This window comes from Oryctolagus cuniculus, chromosome 17 (assembly GCF_964237555.1).
Source record: "Oryctolagus cuniculus chromosome 17, mOryCun1.1, whole genome shotgun sequence".
In the NCBI taxonomy this organism is placed as follows: Eukaryota; Metazoa; Chordata; class Mammalia; order Lagomorpha; family Leporidae; genus Oryctolagus; species Oryctolagus cuniculus.
This window is the reverse complement of record NC_091448.1, coordinates 33,660,146-33,678,397: the sequence shown is the minus strand read 5'-3', so window position 1 is coordinate 33,678,397 and position 18,252 is coordinate 33,660,146. Positions and strand designations below refer to the sequence as shown.

Sequence of the window (18,252 nt, the reverse complement as noted above, 5' to 3'; positions counted from 1 at the left end):
AGGGGAGGAGGAGTAGCAGAGGTTTGATGGGCAAACAGATGCTCCCTAGATGGTGGGGACCCCTAGGTCTCTGTCCCCAGATGGCAGGAACCTCTGCATTTGCATCCTTGCAGCCTGGCACAGTGATTCAATGGTCCAGATTCCTTCTCACTCCTGGTTTCTCATGGCCAGGTCTCCAGGGCAGAGGCAGGGGATGGCTGGGCCCAGAATCAGACCAGGGCTGAGAGGTGAGAGAAGAGGGCGGCGCATTGCCCTAGCAGTCCTGCCTGGAGCTTGACATAGAATCTGACTTGTGGGCCTCTTCCTTCTTCCCTCTTTTCTTCCCACACATGGTGGCTACAGCTGGGGGAGGGAAGGCGTGAAGGATGCTGGGGTCTGACCTGCTCCTGGGGCCTCCAGGTCAAGCTGGGCCCTCAGTGTGGTGAGCGCAAGAGAAATCCTCCTCCTACCCATTTCATGGTCGGGGAGTGGGCTTCTGCTCCTGGGCTCTTCCGGCTGCACGGCTAAGGCCCTCCCACTCCCACTCCCACTCCCACTCCCACTCCCACTCCCACTCCCACTCCCACTCCCATCCCACCACGCCAGGCAGGGCTCCCTTCCCCAGCCTTGCCTCACAGCCTTGCTTGGCTCTACCCTCACCTTGCACAAAAACGTTCTTCAATTAAAAAGAACATGTGGGCCGGCGTCGCGGCTCACTAGGCTAATCCTCCGCCTTGCGGCGCCAGCACACCGGGTTCTAGTCCCGGTCGGGGCGCCGGATTCTGTCCCGGTTGCCCCTCTTCCAGGCCAGCTCTCTGCTGTGGCCCGGGAGTGCAGTGGAGGATGGCCCAAGTGCTTGGGCCCTGCACCCCATGGGAGACCAGGAAAAGTACCTGGCTCCTGCCATCGGATCAGCGCGGTGCTGATTGGTGCCATTGGAGGGTGAACCAATGACAAAGGAAGACCTTTCTCTCTGTCTCTCTCTCTCACTGTCCACTCTGCCTGTCAAAAAAAAAAAAAAAAAGTGAGGGCTGGTGTTGTGGCACAGCGGGTTAAGCCACCACCTGCAATACCAACATCCCGTATCAGAGTGCTGGTTCGAGTCCTGGCTGCTCCACTTCTAGTTCAGCTCCCTGCTGATGGAAACAGTCAGGCAGTGAAAGAGGGCCCGAGTGCTTGTGCTGCCCACGTGGGAGATCCAGGTGGGGTTCCAGGTTCCTGGCTTCTGTCTGGCCCAGCCCTGGCTGTTGTGGCCATTTGAGAGAGTGAACCAGCAGATGGAAGATCTCTCTCTGTCCTTCCCTTACTCTATCACTTTACCTTTCAAATAAAGAAATTAAAAGCAAACAAACCCACCTGTGCAACTGTATAATGGGAATCGGCGCAGGGGATATTGTGGAGCTGCCCTTTCAGAGTCTTTCCTGGCTCCCAGCACTGTCCTGGAGGCAGAGGGGGCTTCCCAGCAGGGCCTCTGGAAGGGAGTGCCTTTGAGTTGCAGGGGGGCCCCGTCTTGGTTTTCCCGCTGCACCACCAGCTTAGATTCTCCCCAAGCCCTTCCCTGGCTGTTTCATGGCCACTGCTTCTCCCCAGGAGCCCTGTGCCTTCTGGCTTCTTTAAGAGCTCTCAGAACTCCCACCCACCCCGTCACCCTGCACCCCTGTGCACACGAGGCAGAACGCGGGGTCAGCGGCGAGTCCACGCCACCTTCCGAGGGGAGCGGCGTTCCTGCCAGCACCTTGAGTCCGTCATCAGCTTCCACTGAGCCCTGAGTGTGCTGAGCACCGTGCTGGCAGAAGTCTCCGGCTCAGAGAGCAGAGGATCTGGACAGGAAGGGCGTCTCGGAGGCGCAGGATTTCCACAGGCTGCAGGGTGGGGGTAGACGTGGTGGGAACCAAGTGGAAGAGCCGCAGGTGTCTGCCCTGGGGCTTGGGCCAGCTGTTGGCTGGTGAGCGGAGAGAATCCCAGCTGAAAACGAGGGCCAGGGCCAGGGTGGGGGTGCTCCCAGGGACAGGCCATTGAACCTGCTTGAGATGGCACTGAGGAGCAGGGGGAGCCCAGGCCCCTAATCCTCCAGGGAGGCCCAGGGTGTGAGGTCCAGCTTGTCGATGGCTGAGCAGCCCACAAAGCCTTGGGGGAAGCTGTTGGCCTGGAAAGGGTCCAGGGGGACCTTGGTGATGCGGGTGTTGTCGCAGACCAGGCGTGAGAAGGACACTCTCCGCAGAGACTGCTGCTGCTTCTCCGTGAAGACCCCAGGGTTTTCCCACCAGAACCTGCGGAGACACAGGTGCAGCTGCTGGCCCCTCCCCACTCTGCCCAGGGGAAGGAAGGGGGCCTCCCCCAGGGCACTGGGACACCCACCTGGGAGGAGGGCTCCCCGGCCTCCCCAGCCCGTGTCACTTGCCTGTCTCCGTCGCAGATCTGCTGGAACTGCTTGCCCAAGAGGCAGGCCAGGAGCGGTCCCACCCGCCCCCTTTCTACCAGGGGCTCCGCGACGGCCCCCACCCAGATGTCGATGTTGTCTGGGGTCCCGTAGAGATGCAGCAACTTCTTGGCCAGCTCTGGGTTCTTCAGCACTGCAGTCAGCTCCTCCAGGGTCCGGGGTTGCGAGAGGCCACAAAAGCCCCTCCAGGAGTTGTACCCTAGGGCGGAGACACCAAGGCTGTGTCATCCCAGGGAGTTCCTGCTCCCAGCTCGCCCTGGGGACACAGCCCAGAACGTCAGAGCTCGCGGCCTTTGGCACAGGGGAGGCAGAGACCGCGCTTTTCTGTCTGTGGCCTTCAGTCTCTGGCAGGTTATGTGGTCCTTACTGTGGTCTGGGCTCTCCTCTAAGACCTGGACAGAGGGGTCAGCTGGGGGACAGCAATGGTGAATGATGTGCCCCAGGCCCTGTGTCTAGAAACCAGCATAGCTTGGAGTTGATTTCCGACAACCTGACGGAATTGCCTTTCATGGCTATAAAAGAAAGAGGCCCAACAGTCAACAGACTCTGTTCTTTTCTTCATCTTTTCTGGACTTTTAAGCTGGTTTTATAGGTTGAATTTTGGTATTTTTTTTTTTTTTTTTAACTGAGCAACTCCAAGAGAGAAGCAAATGTATGCTCTTGTTTCTGTGTTAGGGAAAACAGAGGATTCCATTTCATGCATGAATAAAGTGATTTTTCTTTTCTTCTTCTTTTTTTTTTTTTTTTTTTTTTTGACAGGTAAAGTTATAGACAGTGAGAGAGAGAGAGACGGAGAGAAAGGTCTTCCTTCCATTGGTTCACCGCCCCCCCCCCCCCCCATGGCTGCTACGGCACTGATCCGAAGCCAGGAGCCAGGTGCTTCTCCCTGGTATCCCATGTGGCTGCAGGGGCCCAAACACTTGGGCCATCCTCCACTGCCTTCCCGGGCCACAGCAGAGAGCTGGACTGGAAGAGGAGCAACCGGGACTAGAACCCAGTGCCCATATGGGATGCCGGTGCTGCAGGCGGAGGATGAGCCAAATGAGCCACAGCGCAGGCCCCAGAATAAAGTGATTTTAAAAACCAGGGTTGGGCAGTTGCCTAGTGGTGAAGACACATGTTGGGGTGCTCACAGCCATACTGGGGTGCCTGGGCTCAAGTCCTAGCTCTGCTTCCGATTCTATCTTCCTGTTCATGTGCGCCCCGGGAGACAGCAGTTGCTGTCTTGGGTTCTTGGCTCCAGGCTTCATCTTGGCCCAGCCCTTGCTGTTGCAGGAACTTAAGGGTGGATCAGTGGATGGTCTGTCTGTTTGTCTGACTCTCGTTCTCTGTCTCTCAAAGAGAAAAACAAAAACAGCAAAATAAACAACCTGGTTTGCCTTCAGTTTCAAAGTTGGTTGGATCCTCAGGGTTACAGAGGGGGAGTCTCCAGGAGCCCCAGCAAGTAGCTAAAACTTCCTCTAGCCTGGGGAGACCCCAGGCCCACTCACCAGGCTGCCCGTGGTCCCGACAACGCTGTATGTTGATGGCGGCCAGATCAAACCCGTGGATCTTGTGAGTCGGCTGGAAAAGCCTGTTGCGCAGTTCTCCTGTCATCATTTTATCCTGATTCGGCAACTTGGCCTTCTTGGCCAGCAGGCCCCGCACCAGAGGGTCAAGTCCACCTGCAAAGGGAGACCCAGAGGCCTTCCCTAGGTGGGGTAGAGTGGGGACGTGTCCCGCAGCTGACCCCTGGCTCCGGCAGACTCTCAGTGGCAAGCAGAGCCAACTGAACATCTCAGGCTGGAAGCAGGGAGAGAAGAGCCCAGGCAGCATGTGGGGTGCGCTCAGGGGAAGAGGGGAGTCCAGACTGCCCGCGGCGGGGCTGAACACCCAGCTCTAGTCCATGGTGTTGGATCCTTCTCCTTCCATACAACCCTGGGAAAGCACTGCAGCAGCTTAATGAATCCTTAGGGAATGGCCCTGACTTGGGAGGCCTCAACATGGCTCAGCCCAGGGATACAGGAGGGCCAGGTCCAACCTCTGGCCCTGCGTGGAGGCAGAAGGCTTTAGGGGAGATTAGAAGAGGGCAATTTATTAAACAACCAAGGAATTCTTTCTTCAGAGGTCAGAGAAGTCTACCTGGAAAGGAGGAGGGAAATCCTAGGGACCTTAAGAGCCCAAAGGAGAGAAGAAATATGGATAACTAATATTCACTGGTCACCCCTCTGCATCAGGAACTCCTGTGGGGAGCTCTCCATGTGCATTGCATTTAATGCTTTGGATCTGTTCGTGAGACGGGTGTCATTATTGGAGGAGGAATCTGTGGCTCAGCGAGACGAAGGCACTGGCACAGGGTCACACAGGGAGTGCTCCGAGTCTGACTCCCAAGCCACGGGCGCTTCCCTGCAAGGGCGTACCATCTTGGATCATCCTCCAGGTGTTGAAGAAGAGGGTGTGCAGGGGGAGTTCCGGTTCCAGGCCCCACGGCTGGTAATTCTCATCCAGGCGAGACACGGTAGGGGGCACCTCCAAGTGGCCGAAGCGGAAGGCAAAGGTGAAGACATTGGAAATTCGGGGATCCACAGATTGGTTGTAGCCTCGATAAGGGGGGATCCATGTTTGCATCTTGTCACCTAGCACGATGGGTAGGTAGTCCCTGAAGGTGATGATCTGGGGGGAGAAGCCAGTCGTGAGGAAACTGCGAGAGGCTCACACCTCTGCAGAGCAAGGCTGGAGAAGAACTGTGGCCAAGAGGGATGCAGAGTCAGAAATCCAGGGTGACGAGTAGATAGCATACTTACCGGATTCCCATTCCTGTGACCATGGCAGGCAGAGCTAATCAATCCTATCACTCTTACCTGATTTGTCTCAACAGGGCCCTGGCCATTTGAATTTGGTACTTGAGATGTACTCTCTTTGCCATCTTTGCTCTACATTTGTGACCTTGTGGCTAAAGTGGCAGTCCTGTGTGTCACTTTAAGGTAACATGGTCATATTACTAAACGTTTCTCCATAGGCCAGGCAAGAGAAACAAAGAACAACAGGGATGATTCAGAGGCAACCAAGGGAAGCTCATCCAATCCTCAGTTCTGAAAGAAACGTGGCACCATGGAGAAACTGGTTTTTGGTTCTGCTTTTACTCAGAAACAAGGAACTAGCACAAATACAAAAAAAAAATTCAGAATAGAAATATCAGGTCTCCATGTAACATAATAGTTACAGCAATGTTAATTTTTTGCCCTTTCTTTCTAGTTTTTGTATATATGATACATATTTTAATGCAGCAATAATCCTGGAGAATGCATCCCTTTGAATTTCTGCTTTTTCACTAAATTTTCCCACATTTCTACCTGATTTCTACTATTAGTTTAAATTTGTTTAATTAGTGTATTTGAAAGATAGATACATGAAAGAAAGAAAGAGAGAAAGAAAGAAAAAGAAAAAATTTCCATCTGCTGGTTTATGCCCCCAAAGCCCACATCAGCTGGGGCTGGGCCAGGCCAAAGCAAGGAGCCAGGAACTCAGTCTAGGTCTTCCACATGGGTGGCAGGGACCCCAGCACTTGAGTCATAACCGGATGCTTCCCAGGGTGCACATTACCAGGAAGCTGAATCAAAAGTGAAGGGACTTGAACCCAGGTATTCCAATATGGGATGTAGGTGTGCCACGTATCATCCTAACTGTGCTAAACACCCACTCACACTTACTTTATTTTTTTTTTCCAGTTTTTTTTTTATTTAATAAATGTGAATTCACAAAGTGCAACTTTTGTATTGTTGTGCCCCCTCAACTTCCCTCCCTCCCGCGGCCCTCCCCTCCCTCACTCCCTCTTCCATCCTGCCCTTCATCGAGTGTCATTTTCAATTACCTTCATATACAGAAGATCAACTTAGTATACACTAAGCAAGGATTTCAACAGGCTGCCCTCACACAACCGCACAAGGTATAGGGCATTGTTCAACTAGTAGTGTTGTTTTTAAGTTTCATAGTAAAACACATTAAGGACAGAGATCCTATGTGGAGAGCCTGTACTCAGTGACTCCTGTTGCTGATTTAACAATTGGCACTCTTATTTATGACATCAGCAATCACCCGAGACTCTTGCTATGAGCTGTCTAGGCTATGGAAGCCCCTTGAGTTCACCAACTCTGAACTTGTTTAGTCAAGGCCATATCACAGTGGAGGTTCCTTCCTCCCTTCAGAGAAAGGCACCTCCCTCCTGATGGCCTGTTCCTTCTGCTGGGGTCTTGTTCACCAGGATCTTTCATTTAGATTGTTTTTTGCCACTGTGTCATGGCTTCCTATGCCTGCACTCACACTTACTTTAAATGTGTGCAACCTTCTATTGCATTCACTGGTCATTCTCTTACTGATTTATGTTGCTTCTGGTTTGTTGAGTGGCATAGCCTGAGGGGTTCACATGGAGCAGCCAGCCCGAGATGGTCCCCTGGCTGTGGCGGCAGTGGCTGGCCCAGCTGTGGCACCAGATCAAGCTGGGGAGACAGGTTCTCTCTCCCAGGAATTTAGATTTTGGAAGCAGCTGTTCTAGACTGTTCCAGAAGGTGCTTGATCTGAGCGCGCGGGGGGCTCATACAGGTGGTCATTTTCTGCCATGTTCTGAAAAGCAGAGAAAACCCATTTACAGAGAAAGCAGAGAACAATGGGGAAGCAGAGAGAGGAGCCAGAAGGAGGAAGAGCCAGAGCCAAAGCGCCTGGCCTAATCCGGATGGTTTCTAGTCCCTGGCTGCAACTCTTGGTGAGGGTTTGGGTTCCAGGAGAAACGTTTGTCATCTCCCATGTGACACATATATAGGGTTGCCCCAATGCTGAACATCTGAATCAGGCCAATGAAGTTTCTTTTTTCTTGTAGTCCACAGAGCCTTGTAATGAACTAACTGTGCCTTCCCCTCTCCCCCCATTCCTGGGTTGAAGCCCTAACCAATGCGGCCACATTGGTGGACAGGGCCTTTAAGGAGGGAATACAGGCTAAAGGAGGTCGTAAGGATGGGGCCCTCGCCCAGTGTGGCTGACGACTGTGTGAGCAGAGAGAGGGACACCAGGAGGACTCGCTCAGGAGAAGGCCGTGTGACGCAGGGGGAAGACGGCCTCCTGCAAGCCAAGTGCATGGCCTGCAGGGGCACCTGGACTTCCAGCTCCAGGACCGTGAGGCAACGCTGTTGTCTGAGCTTCTGCTCGCTGGCATTTCATTGCTGCAGCCTTAGTTAAAATAATCCGAGCCTTGCCTCTTCAAACTTCAGGCAGGCATTTTCTGCTATGTTGGGTGACTCTCTGCAAACATCTCCAGCAGCAGTGTTTCTGGGTCCAACCGTTAAATAATAAATTTTGAATTGTGGAGATTTTGAGGAAGAACACCTGGGGAGAGAGCTCTGTGATGGCTAGCGGGATGTGGAAAGGGCGCTTGGCTCTAGAACAAGGTGCGGCAGAGTCACTCTGCCGTGTTCCTGTCCACCCAGTCTATAACGAAACACCCGGGAATGATTCAACAGGCAATGAGAAAGAGACCCGGGAGGCTGGAGGAAGAGGGGTGACTGCAGGGATCGCAGTGTGAGTTCCTCCAGACTCTCAGACTGGGTTCAGGGGAGATGGCAATCTCAGAACTCCAACAGGAATAGAAAAAAAAAGTCAAGAGAAAGGGACTGGGACAAGGGGAGCCAGGTGGGACCCCCACCCCCATGTCACAGCGTCCACCAGCTCTGGCCACCCTGTCCCGATCCACATTCCAGGCTGGTGGATGCTCTGATGGGCCTGCAGTGGCGGCATCAGTGAGGCCCTGTGTCTCTTCACCAAGGAGATCCAGGTACAGTGGCATCTGCTCCCCTAAAGGTTGCTTAGCAACGGCAGGCAGCCAGAAAGGTACCTTCCTGCCTCACAGAGAGCACCAGCCGGGGTGGAGTAGGAAGCGCAGAAGCACCCGAAGCATGTGGGAGACCAGACTAGCAGGGCAAGGCTCAGGAAGCCAAGCTACCATCGGAACAGAAAACCCACAGAAGTCATCCAGAGCCTCCATGCTAACCCTAAGCCAGGTCGCCACATGCTGAAACAGAAAATAGAATCAAATCTTCACACAGTCACCCAAATGTCCAGGATCCAACTGGAAGTCCCTCCTAACACTGAGCACCAGGAAAGCTGCATTTGAGTGAGGAAGATCATCACCCAACATCAATGCCAACATCAGTCACATACTGAAATTATCTGCAAAGAAAGATATTGAAGTAGACTTCCTAAAAGTGCTTCAAAAATCAACAACCGATTCTCTTGAAACAAATACAAAGCAAGGATATCTTAGCAAAGAAGTAGAAATTATAAACAAGTCAAATGAAGTTATAGAAGTGAAAATACACTGAGATAAGAGAACACCTGGTGGGAGGTGTTGTGGTGTAGTGGGTTAAGTTGCCGATTTTGATGCCAGTCTACCATATCAGAGTGCCTGATTTGAGTCCCGGCTGCTCCGCTTCTGATCCAGCTCCCTGCTCAAGTACCTGGAAGGCAGAGGATAATGGCCCAAGTACTTGGACCCCTGTCACCCATGTGGGAGAAGAGGTTAGAGTTCCTGGCTCCTAGCATTGGCCTGGCCCAGACTTGGCTGGCTGTTTGGCCATTTGGTGAGTGAATCAAGATGGAGGATCTCTCTCTCTCTCCCTCCCTCCCTCCCTCCCTCCCTGTCTCTCTCTTTGCCTTTTGAATAAACGAATAAACAGATCTTTAAAAAAAGAAAAAGAAAAAAACTCGGGTAGAATCAGTAGTACAGTGAACATGACAGAGAATAGAGTTGAATGCAAATGGAAAGAATTTATTGAAGTTGGATAAGAGAGAGAAAATAGACTCCAGGCAAACCAGAACATCAGCATTCTATGGAACAACAACAAAAGATCTCTTATCAATGGAGTCCCAGAAGTAGAAGACCAAGGGGGTGAAACAAAAAATATTTGAAGAAACAATTCCTGAAACTGTCTCCAAATTGGTGGAAGACATACAGATTGAAGCAGAGTTTCATGCAGAAACTTATACACGAATGGCCACAACAGCATTATTCATAGTAGCTCCTAGCTGGAAACTTGTCAAACGCCCTTATAGGTGAAGAATAGTTAAGCAAACAATGGTCCATCCACACTGTAGAAGCCTACTCCGCAAAGAAAGGAATGAACTATCGCTACGTGCAACAAGTTGGATGAATCTCAAAAGATTGCATAGTGCATGATTCCATTTACGTAAGGTTTATGAAACAGCATAACTATGGAGACGAAGAACAGATCAGTGGATCTGGGAGGAGCAGGGCTGCTGTGGCTTTACTCTAAAGGGGTGGCATGAGGGAGTCTGTGGCTGATGGGACAGTTAAGTATCCTTATCATGGTGGTGGTCACACAAAACCACACACGTGATGAAACGGCACAGAGCTACACAGACAACACCCTGCCCCTGCCACACACACACACACACACACATACACACAACTGCATTGCCAGTGGGTGAAACCTGAATACGCTCTATGGTTTGTAGGAATGCCAGCTGCCTGGCTTTGCTCCTGTACCACGGTTATGCACAATGTCAGCACAGGGGAAGCTGCATGAATGGGGCGTGGGACCTCCTCCTTATACATTTTGTGCAACTTTCTAAGAATACGTAATTCTTTTGAGATAAAATGTTTTTAAAAATATGTGCCCGGGTAATATCAACACGTCAGCCCCTCTAAGTCTCCGCGAGTTGGTGAGTCAGCCAAGCCACAGGACCCGTTGAGTATGCGCACGACCTGCAGCTTAGGTGCAGGGAATTCAAAGGGAAGCAAAGCCACTCAGAACAAACCCAATCACGGCTGGGTAGCAATCCCAGGGGTGACGGAGCCCACGACGCCCGTGATGGCAGCAGGGCAGGGGCCACTGATACAACCAACACCTGAACTGACTTTCCCACACACCGTATCTGGGCATTCGATTTTGGACCGAGATGCCGAAGAAGCGAAGAGAGGCAGGGCTCAGAAGAATGAGGCCAGGGAGGAGAAGGGAAAAAGAGGAGTGTGGGGAGCAGGAGGTTGGCTGCAGGTGTGGCACGGAGCGGAGGGCAGAGCTGCGAGCGGGTGCCCGGTGGGCGTGGGCTCCCGCGCCTCTGTACCTGAATGAAGGCTCCCAGGATTTTGCGGGCCTCCTGGTAGAGCTTCTCCCCACCCCACTGCGGGTTGAGTGTCTTCAGGTCCCTCGCCAGCCGGTTGTGCTCCCGCAGAAGGAGGGTGTGAGAAGCAGCCAGCAGGGTCTGCTCCGAGGCTCGGGAGTCTCCTGGAAGCCCAGAAGGCAGGAAGCTATATTCTTCCAGAGCAGCCCCAGGACCCAGCCACCTGCACAAAGAAATGGTGGCGCCCCCAGGACCCTCTCCTAAGCTCCTCCTTCCAATTAACTTAAGGGAAGTCAGCTGGAGAGGCGTGGGGAGGGGCAGGTGGGGATCACTGGCCTGAGTCTCAGTTCTGTACTCACACTTTCAGCTCTGTGGCTTTGAGCAAGTTACTTGACATGTCTGGGCCTCAGTCTCCCTATCTGGGAAAATGGGGAGAATATGGCTTGCTACACAGAATCGTGGGGGAGGCCTCAGGTGATGTACTAAAAAACTAAAATTAGCAGGAACCTGGAATCGGAAGTGGAGCCAGGACTCAAACTCAGCTACTTGGATCTAGAATGAGGGCATCCCATGCAGTGTCTTTAACTGCTGGGTCCAACACCCACTGCTACACTCATCTTGCAATTGCATTTACCACCACCTTTTGGAATCTAACACTGGTGCTTAGATTCTTCCAGCTGGGCCCTTTGTCCAGTCCTGAACCAGGGCCAGCTGTGGCTCGGTATGCCTTTCTCCTGGAAGATGACTGCCAAAGCCCCCTGGGTGAGCTCCTTTTCCTGGACCCTTCTGGTCCCGGCCCAGACTCACCCGCCAGGAAGCAGGGCACGCGGGCAGTGGCGTTGATGACCTCGCAGGGGCTCGGCTTCTTGCTGTCAAAGGGCAAGTAGGGCAGCCCGTGGTCTGAGACCTCCTGGTTGACGGCCATGAGCCCCAGGGGGCTGCTGAGGTTGCGGAGGCGGCTGGCCAGGCCAGGCTCGGGGCCGTACACGAGGCTGGCGTCCAGGAAGGAGGTCAGAGCGTTGATCTGCTCTCTGGCCAGGGACTGGAAGGGCGGAGTGGGGCAGACGAACCCGGCCCGGAAGAAAGGCATGCACTGCCCTTGAGTCTGCACCTTGGGGTCGTTGGGCGGGAACTGCAGAGAGATTGGGGTGGGTGACTGGGCAGGGGAGGCACCGTGGGGCCCTGACAGCTTCTCCCTAAGGCCAGTTTGGATGCAAAGACGGCAGTGGTGTCCTTCTAAGACCTTGGTATCAGACACTGTCCCCAGATGCCTCCTGCCACTGTGCCATTTCCTAAGCCCGTAGTACCCTGAAATTCATGACACCTGCTGTCTAAGCTTTCATTTCTCCTGGCAGGGGCTCTGAATTTTGGGTGGGAAGGAGGTCCTGAGATCCCTGGACAGGAAACCAGGATATGAGATAGGAAAGGGTCTGTTAATAACTACTATGTAACAGCTACACTATTTGGGGCCTGCTATGTGCCAGGTATTAAGCATCCTTTATCCCACTGTGGTCCCCCTAAAACCCTGTAAGGTAGACAATTCAGATCCATTTTACAGGTGAGAAAACTGAGGCTCAGATAGATTAAGTACCTTGCCTAAGAACCCACACACAAGAAAGGGAAAGATGTGAGATCCAGAAGCCGGCTGCATTCCACGGCTCCTGCTCTTTATACCACGGTGCACAGCCCTAACAGCTGTTTGAGTGAATACCCGACTCTCTAACCGTAAAACCCAGGAACAAGAAGAAGGGCACACTTCCTGTCCCTGCTGGAAAGTCCCCCAAATCCCTGCTGCTCATTCTGATGTGGCTATGATGTCTCAGCTTCTTCTAGGAAGTGAGGTCATCCTTACAGCCGATGACGTCATGGCGTACAGCAGTGTGCCAAGAGCTTCACCGTGTGTACTGCAGCTCTCCCGGGGGCCCAGTAAAATGTGGGCTCTCTCTGCCAGCATCTGGGGTGAGGCTTGAAATTCTGCATTCCTTAAAAGCCCCTAGGTGGTACGGCTCCTCTCCAGGGCCTCCCAGTGTTGGCCCTTTGTCCTCACTTCGCAAGACTTGGTGCTTAGTGTGAGTGAAGAAGTGGATGGATGAGGCCTGGGGGGCTACCTGGAGAGTGCTCAAGGCCTACCGCAGGTGCTACTTGATGGATGGGCTGGGGATGTCTGGGGCTTGAGGGTGACCCCCCCAGGGAGGGGCCCTACCGTGATAGGGAAGCAGTTGCCTCTCTGGACGCACGACTCCTCGCACTGAGCTTTGGAGAGCTCGCTGCTGCCCAGCTCGGTGTCCGGGGCAAAGTCCAGGTCGTGGTCCACGACCTGACCCCACTGCACGAACAGCAGAGACCTGTGCTGGTCCAGAACACCTTCCTCGCTCAGATAGCCTGCGATCTCGTTGGATACCTTGCGGGCCTACAGATGGAGACACAGCGGAGGGCAGGCTGGAGAATTCAGGTTTAGCTGCAGGCTATTGAGTGCCTAGGATCAGGTGCATTTAGCCTCCAGGAGGAGCTTGCAAATCCAAGAGAGGTGCAATCAGTTCTCCAAGAGCCTGCTGTGGCAAAGGGGCAGGGACGGGCTTGAACCCGGCTCTGCACGAGCCAGTGCCAGTTCCACTCCCGGGAGGAAAACAGACAGGCTGCCTCTGACATAAAGGCACCGAGGTGCCAGGTGCCTGGGAATGGGAGCTGGGCTCGGGGGAGCGGCTGTCAGTTCAGATGAGGCCAATAGACATGACCTCCAGGCAAACAACAGCTGATGCACGCTAGGGGCTGGGGCAGAGGAAACGGGACAGAACGGGACAGGGAGGCCATCTGCCCAGAGACCCCAGGGTGTCTGGCCTGCAGCACCTGGGACGTGCCTGGCGCGGGGCTGGGCTTCAGGCTCTGCTGCCCTCCAGTGGCACTGTGGGGGAGCACCGCCAGGGAGCGTCCCTGTCTCTGGCCGGCGCTGGTGTCTGGGCGGTGCACCCTGCCCCACCCCGCCCGCCCTCACTGGGCCGTCAGGTGCCTGCCCTCACCAGCGGCAGAGGGAAGCCATTGCGCGTCTTCCCGGGCGTCCAGCCGAAGGGGAGGGAGAGCCCGTCCTCGTACTCGGCCGGCAGCCAGCGTGCCAGTGCCCTGTTGGCGGCGCCCAGCGTGGGCTCCCTCCTGCAACCAGCGAGACTGCGCTCAGTCCGGCCGGCCCCAGGTTCGAAGCCCAGGAGCCAGAGTGGGAAGGGGTGGAAGGGCCTCTCACATGCCCCTCAGCCCTGGGGATCGGGTGGGCCCGGGAGCAGGTGCGGAGTCCTCGCCGCTTGCCCGGCACGGTCACCTGTTGTTGCAGTGCCCGGTGATGGTGCGGTAAGGGCTGTCCACGTCGCATTTCACTACAGGCGCCGGGCCATCACAGCCCACCTCCCGGGAGAGCAAAGCCAAGTCCAGGCTGGGGCCTGAAACAGAAGGGGGTTGTTTTGTCTCCATTCTGAGGGCCTGGGGAATCGCAGCTGGGAGTGTCCACTGGGCGTTTTAGAACAAGAGCACAGCACAGCCTCAGTAAGTCCCCAGACACAGCTGGCTTCCACGTCCCTTCCTCTGGCAGAAGTGAGGACCCTGGCTTGAGACAGGGGCACGCGTGCGCGGCTTTTAGCCTTATTTCTAGCAGAGGCCCTGCAGGTGGGATTACACCCGGGGCACTGATATCCATTAGGAGTTGGTGATGAGGCTTTGCTATGTGGGAGTTCCTTCTCCCCCTAAAAGGGCAGTGGCTTAGCCGTCTGCTAAGCTGCTCCTGGATCTGCCCACCTGGACCACGGTTCCAAGAAGGAAGCCACCGAGTGCTTCTAGGAGCTCAGAACTGCTCCTAACAGCCAGGGACTCTGCTCTGTCCCACGGGAAAACGGTCCTGCCTGGCCATCAGAGGGCTCCTGGGTTCCCGTACCTGTGACATTGGACAAGGACGCCTCCTGCCTCAGTCTCTTATAGGACTCCTCCCACACCTGCCCGCTGCGGATGGCCGTGCGAGTCCTGCCCCTGGCGTGCTTGAAGTACCCCGAGAGCTGTGGGCTGGTGGGCGTCTCAGAGCTCATGGTGGCCTTCATCCTGCAGTGCAGAACAGAGCAGTGGGACATCCTGACCTGGTCACTGTGGAAGGGGTTGGTGGCCCAGCAGAGGGACCCGAGGTGGTGTGGGTGCAGCCTGCAGGAAGCCGATGTTTGTGCACTCGGCGGCCCATCCTCTGCATCCTGGGAGCGCTCCTGTGGGAGGACCAGGCGTCCGTGGTATTGAGCTTTGTTAGGTGTGGTTCTGACGGAAGGCCGGCAGGTGGACAGCCGTGGCTCCCGGGATCTGTGGCTGGGATGTTTCAGGAGCAACTGGGGAACCCCAGAACCGCACAGGTCCCCGGGCATCCTGATTCAGATTGAGGAACCCTGGCCTGTGGCTGGCGTGCCATCAGACCTTAGGAGAATTCTAGAAATAAGGCGTTGCTGGGCCTCCAGCTCTGCCTTGAAATCATCCCCCCGCACCTGACCTGGGAGCTGGTGTGGGGTTTGGCTGTGGCCCAGGGCTGCACAGCCAGGGCAAGCGGCTCAGCCTTGTTATTCTTTGATGTTCCATGTGGAACGTGAGAAGCCAAAATCCTTCTTCTGTGACAACACAGAGGTGACCAAGGGCGAGGTGTCAGGGGAATCCCCCATGACGACCTCGTGCCTCAGTTTCCTTGTGTGCGAGATGAGAGGACTTCTCACAAAGATGACTCTGCTTGGTGAGTACAGCTGCCTGACTTGTGACTACACAGCGGGTCAGCACCTCCATTGAAAGTGCAGGAGGACACCATGTTCCAGCCTGCAGGACCATGGGGTGAGCCAGGCAGGCACCAGGGGGACTGTGGTGACTGGGCAGGCCTCCTCCCTCCCAGCCTCCCTGCACTCTGGAAAAACTCAAATCCAAGAAATAAGCCACATGCTCTTTGCTGCTGTTCCAAGAGATGGGGTGGCCCGGTGCCCAGGGTGCTGCCTTGTCTGTGTGGTGACAGCCAGCCCCAGGTATTTAAGTAGAAATACATTGAAGTTGACTGCAGTGAAAAACTCAGCTCCTCACTTGCACTGGCCAACTTCAAGTGCTCAGTGGCCACGCGTGGTCAGGGCCTGCTCTATCGGACTGACAGTCACAAGGCCCTTTATCATCACTGAGTGTTCTGTTGGACAAGGCTGGCCTAGAGCAGGAGCCCCGAGCCAGCCAGACCCTGGTTTGAGCTCCAGTTCCACCAGAACTGGTTGAATGAAGTGCCTGCTGAGTGATTTTCTCCTCACCTATGAAGCGGGAGTCATAATTTATTCCATTGGAGACTTACATGTGGCCTTAGCAACAGATGGGCTGAGTTTGACTCCTGACGGCCGCATGCTAGCTGTGTGTGCCTTTGGGCAAGCGATGAGGACACTGATAGCAACCATAGGCTGACCCATGCAGTTTGATCACGGTGGGCTTCAGAAACAGCTCTTAGGACAGTCAGATTCAGGACTCCGTGGGATTTAGTGAGGAATGAAGGGAAAGCACTTGGAGCTGCACCTGGCATGGCATGGAACTCACAGGTGTTGGCGTCACCGTCGCCATGGTCCGGTGAGCCCTGGCTTGTTGGGATTCCCAGGTCCTACTCTGAAGGTCCCCAGCAAGATCCTCCATGCTCCTTCTTTCCTGCGTCCCCCTGCCTGAGCTCTGTGCCCCCCTGCTGTCCCCAGGGCTCACCCCCTGCTGTGTTCCGGCACTGGTGTCACCAGCGTTACCCCCCCCCCCCAGGGTCAGAGAACCAGGCCTGGAGGGAGGGACCAAGAAAGGGAAAGCAGCCCATGCTTCCTCCTCTCCCTCCAGGCCTGGGGCGGCTCTGAGGGGAGGGAAGCCAGGAGCCTGGGGCTTTGGGTCCTTGTGCTGCACCTGCGGGTGTCAGGTGCCTGGGCGTTAGGGAGGAGCTGCAGTACCTGCCCCAGCCCCGCACCTGCAGCAAACGAACACTCCCCTGCCTAGCTCCAGAGCTTTCCTGCGAGAGGCTCTGAAAGGCACCTTGCACTCCAGCTCTCCGTGTGGGGCCAGGCTAAGGCCTAACTCGTCCCTTGTGCTTCTCTGGCTTGCCCCAGGCCACTGCAGCGACCCTGACAGTTCTCCCTTTATACAGCACCTCCTCCTGACTCCAGGGCGGGACCCAAGTCTGTCACCGTTAGTGACATTGAATGCACAAGTTCTACCAGGGAGCTTCCTGGGACTCTGGAATGTGTGACCCATAGAAGCAGAGAGTTCGTACAGGATTAGATGAGCTGTCCTCTTCCAGGAGCCTTCAGAGTCGAGGCTGTCAGGGGCTGTGAGCTGTTGCTCCCACTTGCCACATTCTTGCAAGGTTTGCGCAAGGGCGGGTTTGGGCCTCGCTGTGGCTCTCTGGTTTGTCAGGGCTGGCCTGGATGTTCTCATCGGACGTACCTGATTCGGGAATCCAGGAAGGCCTTGTTGACTTGGACCTTGGCCTGACTCACAGCATCAGAGATGGCCACAGCACTGGAGGTCCCTGCTGGGGGGCACAGAGGAAGAAGAGTATCAGACAGCACTCCCATGGGATGCTGTCTGCTTCTGCATCCCTCTTTGTCAGCCATCACGTCCACCTCTCAAGTCTGAGCAGGCAGGAGACCCAAGATCAGGAAGCTTCCACCAGCGACCGGAAGACGGAAATCTCAGAATGGGACGGATACGCCTGCATCTTCATTTAAATGTCTGGAGTGTGCCTTGGGATTCCAGGGGCCTGAGCATAGCCACTGTGGTGGCCTCGGGCTGCGAGGCGCTGGGGAGTTCTCTGGTTCCTGGAGAGGTGGTCCCACGGGCTCTCAGGCAAGCCCATCCCAAAGCCCACTGACCACCAGTGCCCTGACTGGGGAAAGCCGTGGTGTTGGGGGGTGGGGATTTCTTGTTTGCACTCATACTGGGGTTTGCAGTGAGGAAGCTGGATCCCTTCTCGGGATGAGGAGAATGTCGTGGGTTAAGCGGTGTCCACCTGAAGTTCACATGCATCTGGCACTGGATTTGGAATTAGAATCTTTGCAGATGTAGCTAATTCAGATGCGGTCACACTGGATTAGGGTAGGCCCCAAATCCTGTAACTGGTGGGTGTTGTAGGAAGAGGGGAAGACACCAGGAAAGGCCGTGGGCAGAGACTGGTAGGATGCGGCTACTGGCCAGGGAGTACCAAGGATGCCAGGAGCCACCAAGGGAGGATCCTCCTCCAGAGGCGCATGGCACCTGCCCACACCTTCATTCTGCATTTCTCACCCCGTGGACTGCCAGAGGGTGACTGTCCGCTGTCCTCGGTCACCTGGCATTTGACCTTTGGTACCACGGCCCTGGACAGGCACTTACTTGTGGTGGACGCTGCAGCCTGGAGCAGGATCAGGGAAGCCAGGAGGGCTGGGCCGCGGAGAAGGAGCCTCATCACTGAAACGAGATGTGGGGCCGTGTGGGGAGCCCAGGAGGAGAAACTGAGTCACAGAAGGCCAAGCCCGTGCAGGGGCACCGGCTGCCCTAACGCGGGGACAGGGAAGGCATGGCCACTTCCACTCACTAAGCATCTGTTGGGTGCTGGGGAGGATGGAAAGAGGTGACGATGGGAGAGAGAGAACTCGGGCTTCTGGGGCTGAGGCCTGCCCCATGGCTTGGCATCTGCTCTAGCGACCATGACCTTGGGCAGCTTACTTAATGTCTTGGGCTCCTGGCCT

General features: G+C 55.2%; 1 protein-coding gene across 1 annotated transcript; it reads right to left on the bottom strand.

Moving 5' to 3' along the window:
• Window positions 1-1,332: 1,332 nt before the first annotated feature.
• Window positions 1,333-17,969, bottom strand: LPO (lactoperoxidase). The gene is made up of 12 exons (XM_051824816.2): window positions 17,891-17,969; window positions 16,970-17,054; window positions 14,442-14,602; window positions 13,836-13,953; window positions 13,543-13,672; window positions 12,729-12,935; window positions 11,333-11,657; window positions 10,529-10,689; window positions 4,819-5,071; window positions 3,910-4,083; window positions 2,381-2,618; window positions 1,333-2,249 (listed from the first exon to the last, which is right to left on the bottom strand). Exons 1-12 carry the CDS (start codon window positions 17,967-17,969, stop codon window positions 2,042-2,044), a joined length of 2,139 nt encoding a protein of 712 aa, XP_051680776.2. The 3' UTR covers window positions 1,333-2,041.
• Between the last annotated feature and the right edge of the window lie 283 nt (window positions 17,970-18,252).